The sequence below is a fragment of the Rissa tridactyla genome, chromosome 11 (assembly GCF_028500815.1).
Source record: "Rissa tridactyla isolate bRisTri1 chromosome 11, bRisTri1.patW.cur.20221130, whole genome shotgun sequence".
Classification (NCBI taxonomy): Eukaryota; Metazoa; Chordata; class Aves; order Charadriiformes; family Laridae; genus Rissa; species Rissa tridactyla.
In genome coordinates this window covers 11,331,134-11,354,245 of record NC_071476.1, presented here as the reverse complement: position 1 = coordinate 11,354,245, position 23,112 = coordinate 11,331,134, and the positions used below count along the sequence as shown (strand labels likewise).

Below are 23,112 nucleotides of genomic sequence, written 5' to 3'. Positions count from 1 at the left end.
GTAATTACATGTTCACAAACAATGATGTTTTCACCATATGTAAACACGTTCCATTTTCACACATAGAAACAAGGTATGATTGCAAAAAAAAATTAGTTTATTTAATAAAAATTGTTGAGAAATACTGAATTTGGTAAAAATATCTGTATCATCCAAACTTACAATCGGGTGACTGAGTAGGCTGGAAAGAATCTTGAAAGAAGTAGTAGCAGACACCCCACTATTAAATGAAAATTATTCAGGAAATGTTTCTGTGTGTTTCCTTTTCCACTTGATTTTTCTACTGGTTTATCTTCATATAGCTATTTTGACTTCACTATTTTTTTGTTCTTTAATTTTGAACTATATTTTATTTGCATATTTTAATTCACAGATGTGCAAAAAGGGCACCCATACCAGTAATGAACTATTTTGCAAACCAGATCTGTAGCAGACAGAAGTTATGATGCTTGCTCTTGAACAACCCACATTCCTGTGTAAGAATACATTTTAAAGCGCATGTCAGTTCTGGCCCCATGTTTGTGCCCATAGACCACATAACTGTATATATAAAAAGCTGATCAGGCGTGCAACGCGTGGTGTGAGCCATCATGTAGCCACAGTAGAAGCAGAACTGGAATTTCACTCTGCATGCCTGGCAGCGGGGGACAACCAAGCCCATTGCTTTTATACAGATTTGCCATGCGTGATGAAGTAATAATCACTAGCTATATAAAATACATGCTGAATTAATATTTTATGTTGTACAACTTGCTATAATATGCATTCGCTTTCAACCCAGAACTTCCTAAAGTATATTAGAAAGGAGGGCCTTTGTATTGGTTACTGGGACAGAATTTCTCGCTGGGGCAATCCCGTCCTTGGGTCCCACACACTCCAGCCAGTTTTCCACCAGGCTGAGGTGAAGGTATCATGGTCCAGGAGGCACTTCACGAGCCACAGGACAGTTCAAGATATCAGAGTAATGCAACAAAGCTCCTCTCGTCCCACCACCACTCCAGCTCCAAGAGCTGCGCTTCAGGGCGGACATCTCTGTAATCCTCCTCCCCATAAACACCTCTATAAATAGTGCTTAAAATGTTGTAATGGCCTCATCCATCAACCCAAAAGACGAGGCTTGCTGGCTGTCACAGCTCAAACCTTGTCCCTTCATTGACAAATACAACTGAAAATCAGAAAAATCCCTCTCCGGCCCATGGGACAGGCAGCAATTCCCCTTGTCGGGGAGGGCCCGGCCGGCCCCGCAGCAGAACCCACCCCACAATAACTCTCATTTACTGCCCGCTTATCTGCTTCTGTCTGTTTTTATCTTTCACTAATTAGTTTTTTGCCTTTTTTAAAACCAACATAAGTTGTTTGGGAAAGCCTTTAAAATACCTGAGTGAGTTTCAAAAGACTTTTAGCATGGCAATCTCCAAACACTCCCCAAGTTTTTCACACATTTTTAATATGACCCTCTGTCATGGTATCCCATTTCAATGTCTCAAGAGCTAGAAAGCAAGCAGAAGTCAGGTGTTGTGGTATTTTCTCCACATAAGCTGCCCTCTGAGCATTTTGTTACGTTATTTTTTGCTGACTTTCCGTTCCACAAGCGAAATGGCTCACGTGTGGTGTCCCAGGCCAGGGCGGGTTATGGAGGGGAAGGTTCACTACAGGGGCCTCAGCCCTTGGGCATCGAAGGGTGTTACTAACAGCAGCATTTCGGGTAGAATTTGATTTTTAGATATTAGCCACGATGTTACAGCAGGGAATGCCTCTCAATGGCCACCAGCTTGGGGTGTCCCCAGCCGGCCTGGCCTGTCAGGGCCTGGCCCCGCCGCCATGCCTCCTCCGAGGGGTGGCGACCTGCCCTGCACAAAAATGGCGGCCGGCTCAGCCCAAGATGGTGGCCCCGCCGGCCATCCGTCTGACCTTTAGCCCTTACTTAGGATGGCGACAGAGCTTTGCAGGGCGGCGCGCCCACAACAAACATGGCCGCCCCAGCCAGGGGTGTTCCCTGCCCCTACCAAAAATGTCGTCGCGGGGCGGTGCCGCGGGGCGGGGCGGGGCGGGGGGGCGCGCCCGCCGCCGAACCGGAAGTGGCGCGCTGCCTCCGCCAGCTGGTTGTCATTTCGTGCGGCAGCTCGGTCCGGAGGAGACGGGGCTCGGCAGCGGCCGGGCGGGGAGGAGGAGGAGAAGGAGGAGGAGGAGGGAGGCACCGGCTGCGGCACCGAGGCAGGAAGCGGCGGCCGCTGGGGGGGTGGGGGGAGGGGAAGGAGACAGAAAAAAAACAAAAAGAAAAAAGAAGCAAAACAAGGCGGCGGCAGCAGCGGAGGCTTCGTCGCGGCCAGGCTCGCCGGCTACTGAAGCGCCTCCCGACTTCTCGGAGCCGGTGTCGCGGCAGCCCTTCCCCCTCCCGGCAGCAGCGTCCCCCGCGGCGACCCTCCCGGCGCCCGGCCGGTTTACATGAGGGGGAAGGAAGCGCGCCTGGAGCCCAGAAGACGCGCAGCAGGGGAAGGACTGCTCCGAGGAGCCGCCGCCGGACCCCGCGTCCTGGTTAGTCCGCCGGGCCCCCCCTCCGCGGCGCCCAGCGGCCGAGACCCTGTCCCGTAATCTCCGGGCGATTTGGGAGAACCGGTTAAACACCTTCCATGGGGGAGAGAGGAGCCCGGCCCCCCGCCGCCTGCACCTTCCCCTCCCTGCCGGAGGCTGCTCCTCTCCTGAGGTAAAAAAAAATAAATATCTCCCTCCTGCCTTCCCCCCGACAACAGGACTCTTGCGAGGGAGGGGGGACACCGCGGAGGGCACCCCAGAGAGAGCCGGGGCCTGGCGAGCCCAGCCCGCCCCGCTGGATGCCGAGTCCCTGAGGAGGAGTGAGGCGGACCCGCGTATCCACCCGGCCCCGCAGCCAGGCTCTGCGGGGAGCCCGCCGATCTCGGTGGAAGGAGGTGAACCCCGCACCAGAAACCACCCTCCCGGCAGCCGTGAGAGCAAGGAAAGGAAAAAAAAACCACCCGTCCTTCCCCCTCCTCCTGCACAACTCCCCTCCCTTCCCTTTTCCTGAATGCTGATTTCTGAGATGAAAATCTTCCTCTCTGGACAGCCGGGACTCATATGAAGGACACGCAAATACTGGATCATAAATAAGAAGCGAGTCTGGCGAGCTCAGAAACCCAGCCCAAAAGGAGCAGCATCAAGAATCCACCCTTCTCCTGCACAACTCACTCCCCACCCAACACACAGAGAATACTAATTTCCTGAGATAAGATCTTACCCCTTTAAACAACCACACACACACAGTGTGTATTATTACTAAATATAATAGGTTAAACCCAGCAGCACGGGAAAAAGCCTCTTCTGTAACTCACTCCCTCTTTTCACCCTTCTGAATGCTGAGATCTTGACGTAAATTTTTCCTTTACCCACAGCAAAGACTCTTTTTGAACAGGACACAAATATATATTAGATTATAGAGATGTATTAAATTATTCCAGATTTAAATCTATTTTTTGCTGCCAAGGGGTCAGGGGACCAGACGTCATTGTATATATATTTTTTTTTTTTTTCCTCCCTCTTAACTCATTTATGGGCGAGTCAAGGCTGCTGAGGAGGAAAAAAACAGGATAGTTAGAATCTCTTTATTCTCCAGAAGCTTTTTCTCTCATTGCTGTGCATTTCCTTTAGAAAAAGGAAACCTCTTATTTTGTGAACCAAAGATTTATTTTTTTTCCCTTCCTCCTGGCCAAAGGAAGGAAACGGACACAAATTGACACATTTAAATAGTTGAAGAGATATCTATCTTTTGCAAAAAAAAAAAAAAAAAAGAAAACAAACATCTTTATCCAAATCTGAAACAAATAGCGTGGAGGGAGAAACTGGAATATCTAGCTAAAAACAGGATTCTTACTAATCTCGCCTCAGAGGAGGACGAGGTAAACACTAAACATCAACTTGTTCTTACAGGGAGGATTCAAACCCTAAATATAATAAATGGGGGATTACGGGTTTGGAGTGTTAGTACAAAACAACACTGGAAATAAGTCAGCTTTTCCAGTCAGATTTCATCCACATCTGCAGCCTCCACACCATCATCAAAATGCAACCCCCAGCCCTGCTGCTTTTATAAATAATAACACAGCTGCCAATGGCAGTAGTGCTGGGTCAGCTTGGCTCTTTCCTGCTCCAGCTGCCCATAATATTCAGGATGAGATTCTGGGGTCAGAAAAATCTAAAACTCAGCAACAGGAAAAGCAAGAGTCCCTAGAAAAACAGCAGCTTTCCCCTGGTCAAAGTCAGGAAGCAGGCATGCTCTCTGAACCTGAGAAAGCTAAAACTGAAGAAAACCAGGGTGATAATTCTTCAGAGAACGGCAATGGAAAGGAGAAAATAAGAATAGAATCGCCGGTGTTAACAGGATTTGATTATCAAGAGGCTTCGGGGCTAGGTACTTCAACGCAGCCCCTGACATCCACTGCATCTTCTCTGACCGGTTTTAGTAACTGGTCTGCAGCTATAGCTCCTTCTTCTTCTACAATAATCAATGAAGATGCAAGTTTTTTTCACCAGGGAGGGGTCCCTACTGCCTCAGCTAACAATGGTGCTCTGCTGTTTCAGAATTTTCCACATCACGTCAGCCCTGGCTTTGGTGGTAGCTTTTCCCCCCAAATTGGACCCCTCTCTCAACACCACCCTCATCACCCCCATTTTCAGCATCATCACAATCAGCATCAGCAACAGAGGAGGTCTCCTGCAAGTCCTCATCCACCTCCATTCACACATAGAAATGCTGCTTTTAATCAATTGCCTCATTTGGCTAATAATCTTAATAAGCCACCTTCTCCATGGAGCAGCTACCAAAGTCCATCGCCTACACCATCTTCATGGAGCCCTGGTGGCGGTGGATATGGTGGGTGGGGTGGGTCCCAAGGTCGAGACCACCGCAGGGGACTGAACGGAGGGATAACACCCCTGAACTCCATCTCACCCTTAAAGAAGAATTTTGCAAGTAATCATATCCAGTTGCAGAAATATGCTCGACCCAGCTCAGCCTTTGCTCCGAAATCGTGGATGGAAGACAGTTTGAACAGAGCTGACAACATTTTTCCTTTTCAGGTGAGCATACTCTGTTATAGCTATAAGGAAAATAACATGTAAGTGCATTAAATGCCCTAGAAAGGGTCGGGGGTTTGAAGACTACAGTCTGATTGTATGAATTCTGTGCTTGCAACTAAACAAAAAAATAATATATGGCTACCTTAAAATGTCATAGTGTGAATTATACTCCGAGCGGTGAATCATGAGGTTTTTTGGATAGTGGTAGTCTTGTAAATATCTGTTGCCCACCAGACATCTGTATTAGCTGGTTTCCTTCAGCGTAGTACTTGTACACATTCAGAAATAGCCGATGAACAAATTTAGTTACAAGTAGCAAGTATATCTACACAAAGGACTAAGGAAAAAAAAAAAGTGCTGCCTGATGAAGTATGAAAGATCTGAGGCCTTTTAAAGTATTTGAGCATGTACCACGTCTAAGAAAAAGTATTAAGTGATTGTATTTTGTTTTACAGTATCATACGGACTTGTCGTGCAACATAATTTATGTAGTATTTTGTAGGACTTTTTGGAAACTTTGAATTTTTTACATGATGCTAATCAACGCAGTTTGCTTTCCTCAGTAATGGCAGCAAATTTTGGTTACGGGCCATCACCAAAAATAAATGTGGACAAGTTTCAGTTGTTGGTCTCCTTTATTTTAATGTGGCCTTATCCTGGCAGGAGACAGGTTGTCTGGCAGTTTAACCTCTCCTTCTAGGCTGACTTTTTATGAATTTGAAAAGAACTGTATAATATCGAACCTAATTTGCAGTAAAAATTAAAACAGAAGTTTTAATTGCTGACTGCTAGTTAAACCGAGCTTTTATGTGTGTGTGCCTTTTGTTAAACTCCTTTAGGGTGAATCCAAAAACCTAAGAGTTCTTTTACATTTAGTGGGCTGTTTTTCAAGATCTTCAAATAAGTGCAAAAGTAAAAATTTCAAAATGCTTGCAGTCTCCCTAGCCGTGCTGTAAGAACCAAGGTGACCTACTTTAAAATAATTTGAAAGATCTGTAGATTAAAAACCGTGTAATACGTATCATGTTATAAGCCACCCTAAAGAGATATATTTAATTATGATTTTGTGGATTCAGACTTAGAAACAGATCGGTTCTTTGTAAACTATTGAGTTTGTGTTTGGTTTGCAGGGGCTGCCGATGCAGCCTTCTGACAACAGAGCAGCTGCTGGCAATAACTTTCCATTAGAGACCTTTTTTCTACTGCAGAGCGACTTACTGGTTCAATATTAGGTAGAACCCTTGTAAATTTAGAATGCATAGTAATAATTGATTTTAATGCCAGGATTTGTAATTAATATAATGAACCTGTGTCCAGCATACCAAATTTATACCCTGACACCATTAGAAAAAGGGACACAGCTGGAGTCGGTCTTTTTTCAGCCTCGCTGCAGTGAGACTTGGCTCACGGTTTAGTTCATTCTGTACCCTGACACATAGCTGATGTTCGGAGTGACAGAATGAGATCAAGTGCGTCCTTGCTGCTGTGTATAAGGTCCAAATATATAGGCAGTGAGAGAAATGTGCTTGGAAAGGGAAATTTCAGGAAACTGGCAAAGTCAGCCTTGACTTCTGGCTTGTGTTCCAAACATAAAATATCAGACACACGTATTTTAATCAGGGTAAAGAAATAATTTTTGTGTAGCATGTTGTTATCTGTTTACATAAACACTAAGATGAAGCTGTACATGTCAAGACCAAGTCTGACACTTCTTCATGCCAAGAAAAGGAAAGTGTTGGAGTGAAGTACTTTCCAGTCTGTTACTATCACTTCTGTGAAGAAAAGGGCAGGGCTGCAAAACAGGACTTCAGCACTGCAGACCTAGAAAGATGCTGATTAATTTTGAAGCCATCTTGGACAACTGCTTTTTATAACTTTTTTTTTTTTGTGGTATAAAACCTTTAGCTCCGTTGGTCACTTAGTCTTTTGTATGTTGAAAACATACTGAATTTTTGAATCGCTGGAAACTAATGATGGAAAATTTGACCTTTGATGTCTTTTTATTTTTTTCTTGATTATGCTGGTGGCATGCTTGACTCAAAGCAGAAATAAGGAGTTTTGCTCATTGTATGTTTGTGTTCATGCATATATATACGAAGTATCCTTGATGATGCAATCATGTACTGGACAAGGCTATTTTGTTACTGGAATCTTCTTAGATTCCTATTTAGGAAATAATTGAAAGCTGTCTTTTCTGCAGCGACATAATGGAGTCATTTGATACAACTCTCCCTTTCATTTAATATTTATGTTTTGCTGCTTAAATCATTAACAAGTGTTGCTGCAATCTAGTGAAAATTAGTTTCTTTAGAAGGCAAGGTGTAAACCAGCAATTGCAAATATTTGGGGATCACTTTTTTTTTTTTCTCTCAAAGGTTGTCTCTACTCCAAAGCTTGGTGAAACACAGAAGTCTGTGTTTTGATGGAAATCTTAGGGTAACCGAGTGTAAGTGCATGTTTCCTCTTCGGAGAGGACAACATTGCATAATGTCCCTATAAGCCACTAATGTGAACTACTGCTCACTTCAAATCTTTCTGCCCATGGCCCTTAGAGGCTTGTGATGAAGTGGGCATTCCAAACAGTGCAGATAAGAGGAAAATACTGTGATGATCTGTTTGATAACCTTGCAATTTGAGGATTGCTTGCTTGGTGTTGAGAGCTGCATGCAAAACATTATGCTTTTTTTGTTATAACTGTTTTTCATTTGGAATTCTGTCTTGTAACATTTCAGAAGTAGCATGTCTGTAGGAACCTCTTGTTGCAGAGATGGAACTGGAAGCAAGGTCAGAGAAGACTGTTACCAGATCTGTTAATGAAATTAAGTTTAGATATTGTGCTTTAGCCACTGGGCAGGCTTCCCTCTTCAAAGATCTTTTGAAAGGAGAAAAGCCATTGTTCTTTGTGCGTTCATTTGAAAAGGAAATGGTCTCCAAACCAAAAAATGGTTCCTGAATAAAAAATAAAAAAAAAAAAAAATAGAGTCTTTTGGATACAAGAGCCTTCCCTGAGAATGAATAAATGAAAAGGCTCTGACTGTGACTATTGCATCTTACAAAGTTACTGATTTTTTAAATAATTCCTTTACTTCTTTCCCAGCAGCACTGACAGACGGAGTGCTCAGTAATAGCATTTTACTGCAGCAGTGCCCTCAAGATTGTTTTGGCTTTCCTTTTGCTGTGTACTTGCACTTCCTCATGAGAGTGGAACATCCTGCCTGTTATGCAATGCATAAATCTTGCTTTGATAGGCATTTCCAGGTTTCCAGATCTCATCTTCAAATGCGTGACAATGTTTTTAAAATTGGTCTTTGAAGGGACAAGCAAGTTAAGCAATAGTGTTCAGCTTTCTGTAAAAATGCTTAAAAATAATTTATGTTTCTTCCTGGAATCAGGCTTGAAAATAACTGCCCATTTCAAAGAATTTTGTACATGAGAGCAGTTCATTATATCCACTTGTTCAAAATGTTTTTTCCTTTCTTCTACAGTGGCTAGTTTCCAGGTATATAACCCCTTCCAAATCCATTGAGGGTCTGTGCCAGAGAGACTTTCTCTTTCCCCCAGGCAGATATGGAATGTTTGAGAAAACACATACGTGATTTCAGAATGTGTTTTAATTCTGAGCTATACGTCATGATTTGTTTGCCCATAGAAATGGGTTGATTTAATAAGTGCATTAAACAATCTCATGGGGAACTGGAATTAAAAAATAACCTCTTGAACGCATTTGTTAATCCTTCCTCTTGAAGGAATTTTGCAAATAAATTTCTTTACCATGCCTCTTTATTTAATATTTGCTCTTTGTTTTTGAGAAACCTTTTCATAAATTGTCATGGCTGGTTGCATAAAATGAGGCGACTTGTTTTGCAGAAAGTTTTGCAGAATTTTTTTTTTATTCTAGCAGCAGCGATTATTCCAAGAAATTTCAAGCTATCATTTTAAAATAGAATAATAAATACTTGAAGTATTTATTCTACTATTTCTATTTATTCCAATTGAAGGTGGATTTTTAAATGTCTGTTCATCCATTTTTCTATAACTACATCAGCTGTGTAGTAATTAGTGTTTTGTATGCTGTTCCCCACAGCTACTGATCTGTGGAATTAGAAGCACTCTAATGTGGTATGACATGCACAAGTTAAGTACTGTGGAAGTTAGCACTGTTCTTGTTTTATAAACTTACTACTGACGTTAATACTCCGGCTTTGGCCCTCCTGTGTGTTTTTGACCTCAGGGTTTCTTTTTAAAGAGAGCTTTTGTTAGAAGCTATTTGAATTATGTTTGTATTTTCCTAAGATTAAAAGGAGTACTCTTATTAAGCATTTTGCTTTGAAAATTGCAGACTTAGCAGCCCAGCACAAAGATGTGGAAAATAATTTCTAGAAGATACATAAAAAACTTAATATGTGGCTAAAATAGAATCAGACATGTTACTGGAAATTTTTATAAAGGTCTGTAATTTCTAATGCTTAAAAAAAAAAAGTTCAAGTTTGACTAAACCAGAAGTGCTCCCTCCCAAAAAAACTCCTATGTTATGTGTCACTTAACTTTTCCAGCTTTTTCTTATTGTTCCCTGATGACGCTATAAAAGATGGTCAGGGCAGCATACAGCAACATCCTTTCAGGAAAAACCTGTTTATTCAAAGCCTTTAATTCACTGGGTGCTGGACTGGGAGCTGGAATACAGCATTCGCAGGGTGGTGGGAAGGAGGAGAAGCTTACTCAGAAGCATAATCAAGTCCAAATTTGCTTCGCAATTAAAAGAAAAATGTGGAACCTGTATTTAGTACCTACAATATTACCTCTCCCTACACGCTTTACTTTGCCTGAGACGCAAGGCTTTTTAATTGTGGGAAATGCGTCCAGGGTTTCAGAAAATTTCAGGCTTCCTGTGCTATAATGAGGGTAGCAAACGTAGTTGTTTTATAATTTTCACAAGTATTCTGGTTTGACAAAGATTTAAATATATAAAATAAGCCCCAGTTTTACAGCTACACCTACTCTGTAAATACTGCTTAATCACCTTCAATAAAATGCTTAACGCAATGGCGTGCTTTGCATTATTATTGATGCCTTGGTCTTCAGAGAAATCATATTTTATAAGATTAGGCACAGCCTTAGCTACCAGCCAGTGCTCATACCTTGCCAGGCTTTACTTTTTGTACAGTTTGGGTTTTTACCATCGGGAGGCCCATCGTGGGAAGCACTGAATAGAAACTCTCAGGTTCTGGAATCTTAATTGTTCAGGTGATGATACTGCTGTGGGTGCAGATTAAATATAATGAAGCTGCACTTTAATAGTTAAGTTAGATGCGCATTTTTCTGATGCGCAAGAGAATTTAGGTAGGTAATTTTAAAGTGCAAAGTATGATCTTCTTTTTGGAATGGAATGTCTTTGGACTTTCAAAAATAGAATTGGAATAGGAATTAGAACTTAGTGATTTGCTATGTACAAATGGCTCCATTTTTTACAAGACATAGTCTTGTAAAACATAAAATAGTCTGTCTGGGTGCTAGTGGGGAAACCACTGTAGTCACAGAGGTGAAGTGGTTGCCCATACTGTATGAATCCAATGCCAAAGTTGTGACTTGAAGCCCTGAGTTCTACTCTCTATGCTTTAACAACGAGATTGCAGTATTATGAGTACTCTACATACTTATAAATGATTTCTCGAAAGTAGGAGAATTGGAATAACTTTATTTTTTCTGTAGAGAGAGCTGGCCAGTGTATAGCTCAAAACTGTTGTTTGCTGTTGTAGAATATTTAGAGTCTTGATAGCTCTCTCTTAACCAGATCCGCTAGCTGTCACCTCTTCTATGTTATTGTGAAAACAATACTGCTTATTCAAAATTATGTTTAATGAATGTCTTTTGAAATGTGAGCTAACATTTTAAACATAGTCGTGTATTAAGACTGCAGTTTGGTTTCTTTCTTTTTGGTTGGATTTTTGTTGTTGTGGCGTTGTGTTCAACCTGATGTCTTTCTGTCTCAGTTCTGTTTCCCAGGGATAAGTGTGTGTGTGAGCCCTTTGAGCCCTCTGATAAAGCAAAATTTTAGATGCCCTAAACAAACTTGAGTAAGGCCAAGTTCTTGTGATCAACCTGGGTAAATAATAGCAGGCTGTAGTTAATTTATTTTTTTACTGAAGTCTACATACTCTGCTTTATTCCATGGTAGTGATTACCCCTATATCTTTTCTTTATAAATAAAGAAGTATACAGTAAGCAGTCCAGCTCAATGGAAAGCATTGTTACTTTGTGAACTGATCCATTAAAAACACCACCACATTGTTATTAATTCTCTGTACGTGAAGTCTCTTGAAGAAAACATCACTTTTTTCCTAAGTACAGCATGGCCTTCTTGCTTTCTAAATCATAACTAACGTGTATCTGAGAATAGCTCACATTTAGTTGCCAGTTAATGATCAATATCTTAACTGTTACAGCTTTTTTTGATGTTATGGCATTAAATGTATAGTTTCACATTTCTTTAGTAATGCGGCCGCTACCACTAACCTGTCATCAGTCTTTATTTTTATGTTAGGTATATGATACATATATATATTTAAAATATAATGTGTTTTTGATAAAATGTGCTGGCCATCTTGGAAGTTAAGGCTGAGAATAAAAGGCCTTTAAATCCTATAAAAATTCTAAAAAATTACCAATGGTGACTTTTTCTACTAGTGTGGGCCCTTTCAGTATCAGGACAAGTAGTCAACTAAATTATCATAGAATCATAGAATCTTCATGGTTGGAAAGGACCTTTGAGATCCTCGAGTCCAACCAAACAACCTACAATTTCTGCCACTAGAGCATGCCCTCAAGTGCCACATCCAGACGTTTCTTAAATACCTCTAGGGATGGTGACTCAACCCCCTCCCTGGGCAGGCTGTTCCAGTGCCTGACCACTCTTTCAGTAAAGTAATTCTTCCCAATATCTAACCTAAACCTCCCCTGCCGCAACTTGAGACCATTTCCTCTGGTCCTGTCATTATACACCTGGGAGAAGAGGCCAACACCCACCTCTCTACACCCTCCTTTCAGGGAGTTGTAGAGGGCAATGTGGTCTCCCCTCAGCCCCCTCTTCTCCGAGCTAAACATGCCCAGCTCCCTCAGCCTCTCCTCATATGACCTGGTCTCCAGACCCCTCACCAGCCTGGTAGCTCTCCTCTGGACACGCTCCAGCACTTCAATGTCCCTCTCGTACAGAGGGGCCCAGGACTGAATACAGTACTCGAGGTGAGGCCTCACCAGTGCCGAGTACAGGGGCACGATCACTTCCTTGCTCCTGCTGGCCACGCTATTCCTGATACAAGCCAGAATTAATGGAGTTCTTTTATAGTATGCACTGCGCAAATCTCTGAACCAGTTGAGCATGGCATTTTGCCTGGTCTTTATTTAGGACATACGTGACTGACGACTTTTCATGGGATAGATGTGTACAGGTTTACTTATATACCAAGTTCTCGAATTACTCTGCATTTCCAGAGAGGTGGACTGCTGCATTCATTTCAGGAATATATCCAAATTCAATGTAACAATAGTAGTGGCTCTTAGTGTTGTGCTTAACTTGGTTTGTTGTCTTCTAATTAATAAGCAGAGACATGGAAGAGCAAACTGTTTCAAACAATCCAGGAATAAGACTGATCTTCCCAAGGGTGTTGAGGCTGGGGCAATTCAGTGCCATTAGACGATTGGATATGCTATAAGCACAGAGACCTTTTGTTGGAAAGATAGGCAAGAAATAGGTAGTAGAGGTATGAGCATTTTGAGGGTGCTCTAGCCTATGGCAATCTTCTCCATTGCTATGACACGTTACTGGAACCACTGGAGAGCGCGCGTATGAATGTGGGCCACATTTTAGCCAGTCCTACTTTTTATGAGATTGCTAACAGCTGCAGGTAGGAATATGACTGGTTAATCTTTTGTATTGGTGCACAGGGTCATGTTTTAAAATGTTTGCAGTACAATGAAGAGCTTATTGACCTTATACTGCAAAAGTGACAGCTAGCTGCTTCACTCAGAAGGGGAAACTTAAAAACTCACCACAAAAAGCTTCCATTGGAGAATGTGGTGTCCCTGTCAGCTAAGCGGTTCAATTCCATGTTTTTTTCTCAAATGCTTAAACTCTGTGTTCTCAACACTAAAAACTTACCATTGCAGCAAAACCCTTTCTTCGCTACTGTAGCTCAACCCAACATAACACAGACATTTTAGAGACGAGACCATCATCGGGCTCATGCATTCCAGCACGTGCACAGCACAATAAACTAGAAATTACTCAGCCTGGGTTTCTTCCTTCATGTCTCTTAGACAACTGAAATGTTAGGTGCCATAAATTTAACAAAGGCAACAAGACTTGGAGCTACTGAGGTTCTGCACTTTCTGAAATAAGAATTTTGTTCATGGGTTGGAGTTGAGGTTAATTCCACACAGAGAAACACGATACAGAGAAACACAATGCCTTTCCTAGTGAAAGGCAGAATGGAAGAAGGAGTAGCTACTGAGGGATGTCAGGTTTTCAGAAAATGCTCCCACCAGTGTTTTGGGCTATTTTTGTCATGTTGTGAGGTCTGCTGAAAGTGTAGAGATTTTTTTCTGTCATTCATTCCTGAGTTACACAGATGTTGGATCTTAATGGGTCCAGGATGCAGATCCAAGGGCTTTTACTCAATCCTGCTAAGGTATTTTAGTGTAACTAGAGTTTGAAATAGTTATGAACTACTAATGTATAAACCAAAACAAAAAACTAAATACCACCAGGAAAGCAAGAAACCAGTAGGAAACATGTGAAAGTAAAACACAGGATTTAAGACTTTAAGTGCTTGTGATAGTTTCTCTAAGGTGCCTTAAGTACCTTGTAATATTAATGACCAAGGAAATAAATACTGTGGGGAGACAAGGCAGCACTATGCTTTTTATAGCAAATTTGATATTGGGATAGACTAATAAAGCAAATGGTTCCCAGCCCTGATCTTTCTAATGCTATTTGAAATGCAGCACATCCGGGTAGAAATACTTCATGTGTTCTGTGTCTGTAATAAACCGTTCTGAAGAGAGGAAAAATACCAGAAAATCTCGTTGGAAAATAGTCTTTTGAGTGGTCAGAATGTAACTTAGGAACTTGGAAATGGATCAGGACTCTGGGAGCTAGTGGATTCCTGCTCTTAAAATAGTATTAGGTGTTTAAAGTCCAAGACGACTGATGAGTGTCTGATATAAAGAATGCCTGTTGCAGCACTGCAATCAATACGACTTTAGTACTTCATCACTGGAAGTAAAGGACATTATAACTTGATACACAACAGTCTTTGGGCAGTACTGTTTTTTGCTTCACCACTGGTTTTAAAAATGATCAAAGCTGGATCTGTATGCTTTGGAGAAATTTCAGCTTCGCAGCTAGACTTAGGGACAAAAAAATATATATTCACTGCTGTAATAACAACAGTTGTAGAGAAGCAGTTTAGAGCAAATGTCTGTCTTGAATTGCTCACATTTTGCTCTCTTATTTGAACAGATGCTTTCCATGCTTGATCTCAGTTCAGAGGTGACTCCCTTAGAACATGAATAAGAGAAAATCTTTAGAACTGATGTTAATTTTGGACACAGAAAAATTAAATTCAAGGTGGATTAATACAATTGTATAAAATTCTATCCAGGTGTTTCTACAAATGTCCAAATGTATAAATACATAGATAACATGGATAGGTGAATAATTTTGGGAACCAGAGTGATATTTTGCCTCCATTAGTGACCTGTCATGATACTATAAAGATTTCAAAGTTTATATATAATTTCAGTTATTCCGAATTTACTAATTAAAATAATACAGTGCTGGGATATTTTATGTTGTCTTACACTAATGTAGTGTCAGATTTGTACGATGTTGAATTTATTGTTTTAGTTGGGAAAGTCTGAACCATACATGTGTTAGATGATGGCTCTGGTTAATATGAAGGAGAAATTTTTGGTAAGTATACGTCAAATGGCTTGAGATAATGAAACGCTAAGGTACACACGACATCTTGCCTCACATTTGTTGAGTCCTTCTTCAATTCTAGTGATGCTTGTAATACCAAACTTGTAAAGTCAGGGAATTAAAAATCAGAGCTAAGTAGTCACCTAGTAAACCAGACTATTTGGAACACTGCTGCTTCTATGGAATACTTCATAATTATGCAGAATTTGAACTGACTGTGCAGATTTAGATTGTTTAAGTTGCTGGAGTAGTAGTTTAGGTGAAGGAAATTCTATGTGTTTCTGGAATTTAGATGGTCTTAAATTCGGGCAGAAATACCTATTTTATGATTTCTCCTTGCAATTCTGTCTCCCAGGATATGATCTTTACTTCCTAACTCTGAAATTATTTTTAACAAATTTTAACTGTATAGCAGGGAATATAAACTAAATATTGAATTGGGGTTCTCAAATGATCAGTTATGATAAATACGGATCAGATTCATATTTAACAATATTCTGAATTTTAATATTCCTATATCAGGCTGACTTGAGTGGTGTGTTTTTCCTTAATTCTGCTGTAGTAATGTATAACCAAACTGAAGTTTTTATGTTTCAGATGGTATTGTTTAACACTGTATGTTGCCTAAACTGGCTTTGTTTGTATTTGCTTGCAGGATCGCACAAGGACTTTTGACATGCATTCACTGGAGAACTCGCTAATTGACATAATGAGAGCTGAAAATGATTCACTGAAAGGTAAATTTAGAAAGAGACTTATTTCCTGCAGTAAATAATTGGGAAGACATGCTTACTTAGAGTAAGAAACTTCAGTTTTGGTTAGGAAAAGTAAAGTTACATTGTGCACCTAATGCATGTCCGTCAGCTCGGGTAGGCCTCCTTTCTTTCAGTGGTCTCTAGATGAAGCTATTGCAACACATGAGCACTTGAGTGTGTTTTGTCTTTATACAAAACAATGCGAAACACAAACATAAGCTGATCTTTTGTGTAAGTTGCCAGTGTTGTTTTTAATAGATACAATGTGTGCAGCCTGTAAAAATGATCAACTTCAGGAATCTTGTGCAGCTCAGGGAGACGTAACTTTTTGCTAAATAGTATTTTCCTGCTGAAGTCATAGTTTTTTCTGTCTTGGGGAAGAATGAGGTTTAACCTATGTCATTTTGAGAAGAACACTGAGTATTTCATCACAATTTTTTTTTAATTCTTTACCTGTCTTTTTTTTGCTGCTTTGAATTGCAGAATTTGTATCATTGGAAAAGTGGGTTGAACTGACTTGCAGTTAGGATTTCTCTCTCTCTCTTTTCTTTTTTTCCTTGGGTTTTTTATTTTTTTTTGCAAAGGTAATCTTTCTTTGAAAATACCTCAACTTAGAAAATATTAAAAGCATTGTCTGCATATTTTATCTAAACCTGAATAGAAACTTCTAATGGTAGACAATTCAGAAGTCTAGTTTCTTATTTTTGTTCTGTATAGTGAGTAATCTGTTTTCAGTTTGATGGTTACTTGTATAAGTAGTCAAACTCTTGCTTATGCTCATTCAGTTTTGTTACCAGTAATGAGACCACTAAAAAACCCAAACCTGCTATTTGTGGTTTCTGAAAGTGAATTTCTTTCGATACCAAGGCTTGTGGTGTTAATGAAATCTGAGTTGTTTCAATAGTGATTCTTGCTCAGAAGAACAACCTTTGATAAACTGGCAATAACTAGCATTTGTTGCATTCACCATGGTCTGAAATGCAGCTCGCGTTTTGTAGCCCCAGTACTGAGCAGTAATTCAAGGTGATGAGAAACACCAAGAAATACACTTTCCTATTGAAATGACAAGGAGAGCTTGATGTAGATAAAAGTAATGCCAAATAAATTAAAAAACCAAAATACATTCCCTCCTTATGTAGCGGGGGCCAGGCTTTTATTAATAACAAGTAGTAATAGCTTTCGTTTGTTTTATATGCTGTCTGGCAACATCCTATGCCCCCAGCATTGTATACTGTGCAAGGAATCAGGGGCCCTTCCTTGACTGCAGCACCTGGTATTTGCTCTGAGACCTTCTATTCAACTGTCAGGCAGGCCCAGCTCAGGTTTTATCTTCTGAAATCTGGCGAGATAACAACCCAAGGTGACAAGGCTGTAGAACAGATAAAATTTCCCTTTAAATTTGAATTTAACTAAGTCAGATTCGTATGTATTTACATTCAACAACTAAACAAGGGTAGTTCTGTACAGTAGTACAATTTTTAGTTTAAATGCTTTGAGAAGATTCTGTGCAATTCAAATCAATTTTTTTAGTGCTTGCCATGTTTTAAGAATGTTGGAATAAGTGTGTCAGCAAAGGATACGTATAGTTCTGATACACGTTAATTCCTGCTTGAGCTTAATTGCTAATCCCCTCTGCAGAGTCATCTATGGTTTGTCTGAAGTTTTGTGTGTGTTGTATCATGATGATTGAAACACAGTAATATCAGTCAGGTATTGTTCTGGGAATTATTTCTTAAGTCCTTTATAAATTGTTCTGTTTCACGGTTAATAGTTACAAAACTATAAAGAAAAAGCCTCAAAACTGAGATGAAAAATTTAAGTGATCCTACGTGAAATTCTTTGTTTGAATTTTCATTTTTCAAGGATTTCCTCAGCAAAAACATTAAGTTTGCTTATAGTGAAATATGCGGTACGCTGAATTTGACTGCTGCTTATCTAGGATAGCATACAGTCACTTAGTTGCTGTAATATACTTAAGAATGGATCTTTATTCAAACGAGCGTCAACCGTGTTGCGGTAATGCTGCAGTGATCATCCGTAAGTAGGACGGGCTTTGTAAGGAGAGGAAATACCTTTAGTTAAACCAACTGATACAGCTGGAAAAAAATTGTAACTTGATGGTACAAAACCTATTTCAAGTCAAGTCTTAAAAAGGGTTCATGTGATCACAAGCCTTTTGTGGCTTTTTTTTTTATCTGTATCAGTTGGTGCGTGATTATATATCTTAACACAGATTTTGTCTCTCTCCTGTTTTCACTCTTCTTGCTGATCTTTATTTAAGCTGATTGAAGGGAATCTTTAAAAAAATTCCTTGGATCTAGAAATCTTAAAATATGACAAATTATGGTTGTCAGTTTAAATCTTGCTTGCCATTTCAGACACCTACAGTTAAATATACAGATCCATAAAAAGTTTTTTGTTTTGCGTTTTAAATGCATTAATCAGTGCGTAGAGTCCTTTTAAACTAAAGTTGGATAGTCTAAGAAAGGAAAAGCTTATGGGTTTGAGACTTTAAAAATAGCCTGGGCAAGACACTAATAAAACATACTGTAGAGAGCAATCTCAGAATGGCATGGAAATAATTTAGATGATCTAATAGGTCTCGCTACTATCTTGTGAGTCTTTGAGAGGCTTTAACATTGACTCAACATGATTTTAGTGTTTAACACTAATACCACTCCCTTTTATATTATATTGGACTTCAAGAGAAAGAGGTACTATGTTAAAATATACATTCAAAACAACTTAAAGAGTATGGACATGGTAATACATACGAGTCACAGTTTGTAACCCGCTGTCTCTTGGAAATAATTTGTCTTTAAATGGTATATGTTCAGAGCAGTAGGTTTTGGATCTTGTAATAAAATTGTAAGTAGGAATTCTTCAAAATTTAACAAAATTCATTCACAGTGTGTACTTCTTGACTGAGGTGATTAGGCTGTGCTAGCCTTGGATTTCTTTAGGACAGTAATAATTATGTTCTTGGGTTGTCTTGATATATGAAATAAATAGGATTTCCTGCATGAGGTTCCAAGGTGAATCTTAAGTATCATTGATTCAGGACATTCAATATTACCTTTTAATGCTTTTGATAGGCATTTTACCATTCCCCCCCCCCCCCCCGGCTTTTTTAAGGTATATTTTTATCCCTGCCCAAATCCTCTTCCTTTGCTGAGCAGCTGCCATTTCAATATGTTATTTTTACCCACACGAATGAGTGTGCTGCATGCTGCATAGCCAATGACAGCCTGCAGAAGCCTTTCCCTGGAGACTAATTGCATCTTCTTTACAATGTATTCAGCCTTCGTGAGCTGAGCCTGGGATCCAGAGGCTGATTTTTGAATCTGGGTCTTCCAGATGGCAATTTGAGCATTACTGTAATAGTAGTAGATTGACTAAATATTTCCTTGTTAAGTGACACTGAAATGTCTTTAAATACTTTATAACTGCAGACTGTTTTATTACTGAAATATCCTATGGTTCTGTTCAGAATATAAATTTATTGCCTGGAAATTACGCAAGGTGAAAGGGATTAAGGAAGCAGGCCAGTACATCTGCCTCTAGCACTGCAAAGCACTCCTGTAAAATTTGGGTGTAAATAGCTCAGTATCTGCATGAATGCTGTGAGTCTCAAATGCTAATAGTCTCTAAAGATTAAATGTACTTGTGTACAAAAAGGAAGGGTTTAGAAGTAGCGTAGGGTCAGAATATACATACAGACGCTGGGAGAGAGAGTCGAACAGCAGCTCTACATTTTAGAGATGGAAAGCCAGAATGATAAGAACTGCCACCATTCAGGATTTCTCTGAGCAAGCGGATACACCTAACTGCATTTTTAAAGCAATCATCAGCCCCTTAATATTGATCTAAAAAACTTTTTCAGATGTGAGGAAAGTAGGTAAACCTTATAAAGTGCTCTTTGATGAAAGGGATCAAAATAGTTTTGACAGCATTTTCTGAATATCTGATAAGGAACTGAACTAGTTGTTTCTTTTCTAGCTGTGTGGATTATGCAACATGCTCATATTAATTGAGTAGAATGGGCCATTTGGTTTCCTATATGACCCAGAAAATTAATGAGAATCTGGTGAGAATCAGTCCCATTTTTTGCCAAGGGCTAAATAACAAAGGCTACGATCCTTTTTAGGGAAGTGGTCCTTTATATATGCATAGGACAAAATCTAAGCTATTTTAAGATGTAAAATAATAGATTTTGAGGTTTTTCTTGAATTTTAAAACCACCATTGTTTTCATAGCAATGAGGAATGCTTGAGCTTGGTGGCTAAGGTCAACCTTTCTTCCTTACTCTTGGTCTGTGCAAAGAGTCGTATGATCTAGTTATTGAGTTATGAAAGTCAAAGACCTCCGGCAAACAGGTATGTCTGTCCTGGCCTTGCAGTCGTCTTTGTGCCTCTGCTGCCTCTTGGACCTGAGCGAGTTCTCCCAGGGGAACATGGTGGTCCTACCTCAGGCCTCGGAGAGCAGCAGCAGCAGCAGCGACTGATCTCGTTTGTGTGCCTTGTCTCAGAACAATCCCATCTAAGGATTACCCATTTCCAACTTTTTAATGTATCCACCTTAGGATAAAGCACACAAAAACTTTCGCATCAACTGCACCAGGCTGTAGACAATTTTTTGTAGACAATTGGGGTTGCCGTAATTGTCTTTGGAAACTGTCGATGAATTACCGTGTTGAATGTTTCCTACTTGGGATCTTCTTGGATTTTACCTCCTATGCAGTAACCAAGAAAGGCTAATGGGATTTGCTGACCTGGGTGCATATTAATTAAGAGGAAAACCAATTGTTCTACTGTCTCAAAGTACTGCAGTGAACTGCAACCCATGCTGATGGAGCTGTGATGAGAGAAACAGTGCCTCTGTGAATTTCATTTGAAATCAGCAGCTCCTATTCCTGTTGCAATCCACTGTTTTCAGCTGGGTTAGAGCAGAAGTGTTGTAACTGCTCTTAACTAAGGGTGTGCTTTCTTTCCATATATTCAAAATTTTGGGGGCATTATTTCAGTATTTTAATTTTTTAGTCTTTTGGTATGTTTCTTTCCTCAGTTCCTCTCTTGGCAATGGAAGTGTTCGTTGATTTATCCCTACCTTTCCAATATTTGGGGTTTACCAGGGCCTTTGTTTAGAAACAGCCAACAACCCAGTAGGAAAATGGCATCACCTGGGCAACAGGAGCCAACACAAATCTTCTATTAATAAATGCTGAGATCAGGCCATAGGCTGGATTCTAACCTTACGTAGGAGTAATCACAGGCACACAGAATGTATGATTTTACATTCACTTGCTATTATCTAATGAACTTCCAGCTTTCTCATTCAAATTGACATTTGGTTTTGTGGCTTGAACTGAAAGCTTCATTGTGCAAGAGATGATTAATTTGATGAGCCTTGGAAAGGCAAAACTTGATTTGGAGGTCAAAAAATCATGCCTCAAACTTACAGAAAAATGTAAGGACTTGACCACAGCCGATATGTAGTGAGAAATTAAAATACACCCCCCCCCAGCTCATCCCGTGAGGAGACGGGTTTTGCTGCCGACCCTGCGCCAGTCTCCCCTGGCGCTACCAAATACCCCACGGAGGGGGGGGGGGAGGGGGGACGGACACTGCCTTTTTAATTTCACACAGGGGTGATGAGAAGTTTATTTATTTTTAAGTAGCAGCGCACCCAAAGATGGTTGAAAACACCCCGGTTTAGAATCCAGCCCCCTCTGCACGGCCGATCTGTGTCTTGGAGGGGGCCCTCGGGAAGGGAGGGGGTGTGGAACCCCCCCTGCAGCCGCTGGCTTTGTGGGCTCTCCCAATGGCGGCCCTGGTGCCCCGCCGTGGGGCTGCCCGTTGCGGGGCGGCCTGAAGGTTTCACACCCTGAGGTATCTTTGCGTTCCTATTAGAGGCACCGCTTCCTAATGGTAGCCGAACCTTCGCTGCATTTTCAAGCTGCTGCAAGCTGACAAGACTTATAGTTCGGCGGGCGGAGAGGAGAACGTTGCCGGGTGTTACCTTCGGTGGCAGGTTCCAGTAACTTCCTTTGGAGCGTGCTCTTCTTTAAACACTGATTTAAAGGTCACCGTTTGTGTTGTGCTTCCTGGAGGCATGCAGAAGCCTGCGTGCTCTCCTCAGTTTGTGTAATACCGGTGTTAAACAACAATGGAGACTTTTGATATGGCTGTGTTCTTAAAGTCACAGGCAGGCCCTCTCTTTTTTTTATTCCCCCCTCCACGATTCAGGCTTCTGGTTCCTCAGCTGCGAACTCCACAGGCCCATCAGCAGTGTGAGTGCACTGGCTGTGGATTGATTCTGTAGCAGGAGAAAGGACATGGATGTATCAGAGATATTTTGGACAGTTAAAGCCTTGAAAGTAGACAGATTGCTAAGTTCGTAGAGTCCTAGAATGGTTTAGGTTGGAAGGGACCTTGAAAATCATCTAGTTCCAACCCCCTTGCCATGATTGCCTGGTTTTGTGGCACTGTATGCCATAAGAAAATGGGGTCAATTTAAAAAAGGCTTTTAACTCATAGCAGTCTGGAATTGGCAGCATTTAGTCGTTTGCAAATGAAATGAGAATTTGCCTGTTCTTTGGAAGACATATGTGGACTGGAGCACAGGTTGCCCTGAGGCAAAGGTAGAGTGTCATTTAGGTTAAGACCTTTGAGATTTTTTCCTGATTATTCCTTGGCTTTGGCACCTTAATTTTCTGTTATCAACTGCGAAAAGCCAAGACCCATTTATACTGTCTCAGAAAACATTGTACATTACGTAATAAATAATTTAAACCATTTCTATCCGTGTATGCTGATGCATATGATCTAAAAAATAAAGCAGTAGTTAAGTTACTGCTGTTTGTTTTACTGTTTGCTGCAGATACTCTTATTACAATGAAAACTGCAAAAATCCCAGGACAGGGATGCAACATTTAAGGTGATATAATAAAACACTTTTGCAATCATCTGGAATGATTTTTGAAATTACAGCACAATCCAAATTATGTACTGAAATGTAGCAGTTTAGTATTTCATTTCAGTGGTGGAAAACAGCTGGAAGAGTTGTATTACTGTTGACATTAAATTAATTCCTTTGGATTTATTGATATTCTTAATTTTAAGGTTTTGGGAAGTAGTTTGTAGGTTATGGTGCTCCTCAGAGTTTGTGGAATTTTTCAAAATGTTGACACTTATTTGCCTTTGGAAATGCCTTTGCATTTGGAACTTGAGTTTGATGTATGTTAAGTATATATAATGCTAAATACAATACTGGAAGAAAATAAGGTAA

The 23,112-nt window shown here is 40.4% G+C and overlaps 1 protein-coding gene across 1 annotated transcript in view; it reads left to right on the top strand.

The window, feature by feature from the left end:
• The first annotated feature begins 2,162 nt into the window (after positions 1-2,162).
• The window catches only part of CPEB4 (cytoplasmic polyadenylation element binding protein 4), a 45,144-nt gene continuing 24,194 nt past the window's right edge, over positions 2,163-23,112 (top strand). The window contains exons 1-3 of the mRNA XM_054216920.1: positions 2,163-2,535; positions 2,751-5,091; positions 15,726-15,807. Coding sequence (XP_054072895.1) covers positions 3,970-5,091; positions 15,726-15,807 — 1,204 coding nt within the window. The 5' untranslated portion in view covers positions 2,163-2,535; positions 2,751-3,969. The remainder of the gene's footprint in view (positions 2,536-2,750; positions 5,092-15,725; positions 15,808-23,112) is intronic.